Consider the following 3,064-nt stretch of genomic DNA (forward strand, 5'->3'; position numbering starts at 1 on the left):
ATAAATACGTAAGTAAGTAAATAAATAAATACGTAAGTAAGTAAATAAATAAATAAGAAAATAAATAGGTAAATAAATAAATAAAATAAAATAAAATAAAAAAATCTGTAAGTGTGTCCCGTACCTCGCCCTCCTCACTCTCCGTGTCCCCGCTGGAGGAGTTGGTATTCCCGCTGCGGTTTCTGGTTCTCTGTTTGTTCCTCCTCCTGTGTCGGGCCTCCACTTCGTACAGGTCGTTCATGCTGCGAGACGGCTTGATGAGGAAGGCGGCGTTTGCTCGGCGGTAGCGGTAACGATGGCTTCCTACCCGCCCGTAGTAGGAGAAGGTGCAGGACGGCTGGCGGTAGAAGGTGTGACGGTGGCGTGACTGACGCATGGGAGCTCCAGTACTGGCAGCTGGGACGGAGAAAAAAAAATGTTTATCAAGTCACTGTTCCGATTTAAAGTAGCCTTAGTGCACACTCAAACAAAAACAGGCTTTTAATTTAATATTCTACAGCRTAGGGTTGCACTAATTAATCACCAAGTGTCTGGAATCAGAGAAATATGTTAGTGAAAGCTGGTTTATTTTAAACAAATGGATCTGAGCAAACAGATTCATGCAATAAATCCTTTTTCACATTTGACTCATTCAGTTGGAGTCTATGTAAAGTGGAACTGGAATGCTTTGGTCTGATTTCCTCGTTAATGCAACTCCACAAGCCCCTCTTTCACCCCTTTTCTGAGGCGTGTCTCAGATCAACTCATTTTGAGGCTGTCTCTTTAAATACAAACAAGGACCCAGAGCCAGAGGAGAATGATGACCAAATTGTAGTTGGTAAGTCCAGACCCTTATTTGGCAGTTCCATCGCAAATAATGTGACGTAATAGTTCAGAAAACATCATAGAAAATAGAGAAAACTGAAAAATACTGGGTTGAAAAATATGACCCAYGCAGAATATAAAGATTTCTACACATTATCAGGAGAGATTTAATTCAACTTTTGAGACTCCAAGAACACAACAAAAATGCATTTAACGGCCAAAAAATAGTTGATTTTGCATGATATGTCCCTATTAATATTACTAGTGACAGAAGGAAGACTCAGTAACTTGGTGTTACTGTAATTAAAAAGGGAGTTTTTTATTTATTTGTACATATAATAAGGGTTTAGTAAGCTCTGAACACTTTAAAGAAAAGTTGGAATCAGGCAAGTTCAAAGTCAGAGCTCTCGTACAGAGTTTATTATATCATGAAGGTTCTGACCTTTGACCATCCCAGCCCGGTGTGCCTGTCCTTTAGAGCTCAGCCCGTTCAAGCCTTCTCTATCAGGGTTAGGTACGCTGGCTAACAGCCGCCCGTTCAGAATCCGCTGCTCATTCAGCTGGTTGTTCAGCAGCGCCTCCTGCCCGTCGTCATTCTCCATCTCCTGTAAGAAGGCCGAGAGGCGGGAAATCCTGGGGCTGGGGTTGTGATGGCCGACGCTGTGCGCGCGGAGCAAGTCTTCGCTCCCCGCGCTGCTGCTGCGCCTGAAGCTGGTGAGTCGTGGACGGGAGCCGCTGTGATTCGGGCTGAAGAAGGAGCCGGTCCTGGAGGGAGTGCCGTGATAGGGGGAGATGTGCTCGGCGAAGATGGACGGCTCCAGGTGGCACAAGAACAAGGTGTCGTGGTCCATGTGGTCGAGGGTTGCGTCAGCCATGGCAAGAACGCTGTCACTTTTACCTGGAGAGAGAATAAGAGTTGAGAAGCGAAGACGAGTCAACCCGGGTCACAGCTGTGTTGATGTCAACTTACTTCTCACTAGTTCCACCTCCAGGAAGTCCATGTCTCCATTCTCTGAGTGATTGTCTCCATAGGGATCATAGAGGTCGTATGTTTCTATAGCATCATCTTCTCCAATCATTTCCAGTTTTGGGGCAAGAAGTCCAGCCCTGCCATTGGCTGATTGTTGCAGATGGGTGGAGTTTGAACTTGCCTGGAACGAGGATGGTTACAGGATCACATTCTGTGGTACTTCACAGTCTTTTTCTTTTAACACACATACAACTGTGATAAGGATCTGTACCTGGTCGAGCCGGTCACTTTGTGGTGAGTATTGCTGCTCCTCAATACTGAAGAGATGGAGCACCACAGAGATGGAGAAGAGGATGGCCGCAAAGATGAACAAGATCTGCTCCTGGGACTGGAACACTGCTCCGAGGAACGTGTGCATCCAGTCCAGACCTCCGAGAGCGTAGCCCACTGCACCTCCAAGACCTGCAAAAGCGAATGGGTTTTGGCTTAGAAGAAATGTCTCGTCTGCACGTTAAAACGACGTGAAAGATTCTGAGGTGGCCGTACCTGCAGAGGCGGCGTGGATGTTGAGCGCCATGTCTTGTTCCTCTGTGTCCGCCACATCCAGCAAGTACGCCCGAATTGGACCCTCTGTGGCATCTGCGCAGAAGTCCAGCACCACAACGCCCAGCACAGTGAGGACGATTCCTATTGGTCGTCTCCCCTGCTCATCACCCAACGACAGACCTGACAGGAGAAAAGAGACAGGAACCTTGTTACCACACTCTGYGTATTCCTGGATAGTTGACCCAAAGTACTTGAAATCCTGCACTTTTGGGACCTCTGCTCCTTGTAGCCTCATGGTTTTACCTGCCCCACTCTCATTCACTATCAGGCTTTGCCTTTTGATTTTAAGGAAAAGCTGCCTCCTTTTTTTGCAGACGCTTTCCCCGTTGCATATTTAAAATCCTTCAGAAGTTGAAATGTTATGTTCAAAAATGGATTTGTGGTTTTATTTACACAACATTCACCAAATTAACTTGTTTATACTGACGTTGACACGGGGCCAAGACTAAACTTGTGATCAATAGCTTATTTGTGACTTTTAATTGAGTCAAACACACACAAACAGGTCACTGCACATTTCCCATACTGCTTTGCAGGGTGCAAGTTGCAGTGACCTTGGATGCCCCTCAGACGGGCCTGAAAGAGAAGGTGCGTGAACCCCATAGAGCAGCGTTAAATGTGTGTACTATAAAGGCGTGTGTGTGTGTGTGTGTGTGTGTGTGTGTGTGTGTGTGTGTGTGTGTG

At 46.3% G+C, this 3,064-nt stretch overlaps 1 protein-coding gene across 2 annotated transcripts in view; it reads right to left on the bottom strand.

Moving 5' to 3' along the window:
* The window catches only part of slc45a4a (solute carrier family 45 member 4a), a 48,361-nt gene that overhangs the window by 7,292 nt on the left and 38,005 nt on the right, over positions 1-3,064 (bottom strand). For both annotated transcript variants that reach the window (XM_014009269.1, XM_014009270.1), the window contains exons 5-9: positions 2,321-2,500; positions 2,046-2,236; positions 1,775-1,955; positions 1,247-1,702; positions 125-396 (exon numbers count right to left, since the gene is read on the bottom strand). In XM_014009269.1, the coding sequence (XP_013864723.1) occupies positions 125-396; positions 1,247-1,702; positions 1,775-1,955; positions 2,046-2,236; positions 2,321-2,500 (1,280 nt within the window). The remainder of the gene's footprint in view (positions 1-124; positions 397-1,246; positions 1,703-1,774; positions 1,956-2,045; positions 2,237-2,320; positions 2,501-3,064) is intronic.

Source organism: Austrofundulus limnaeus, unplaced genomic scaffold, assembly GCF_001266775.1.
Source record: "Austrofundulus limnaeus strain Quisiro unplaced genomic scaffold, Austrofundulus_limnaeus-1.0 Scaffold56, whole genome shotgun sequence".
Taxonomy (NCBI): Eukaryota; Metazoa; Chordata; class Actinopteri; order Cyprinodontiformes; family Rivulidae; genus Austrofundulus; species Austrofundulus limnaeus.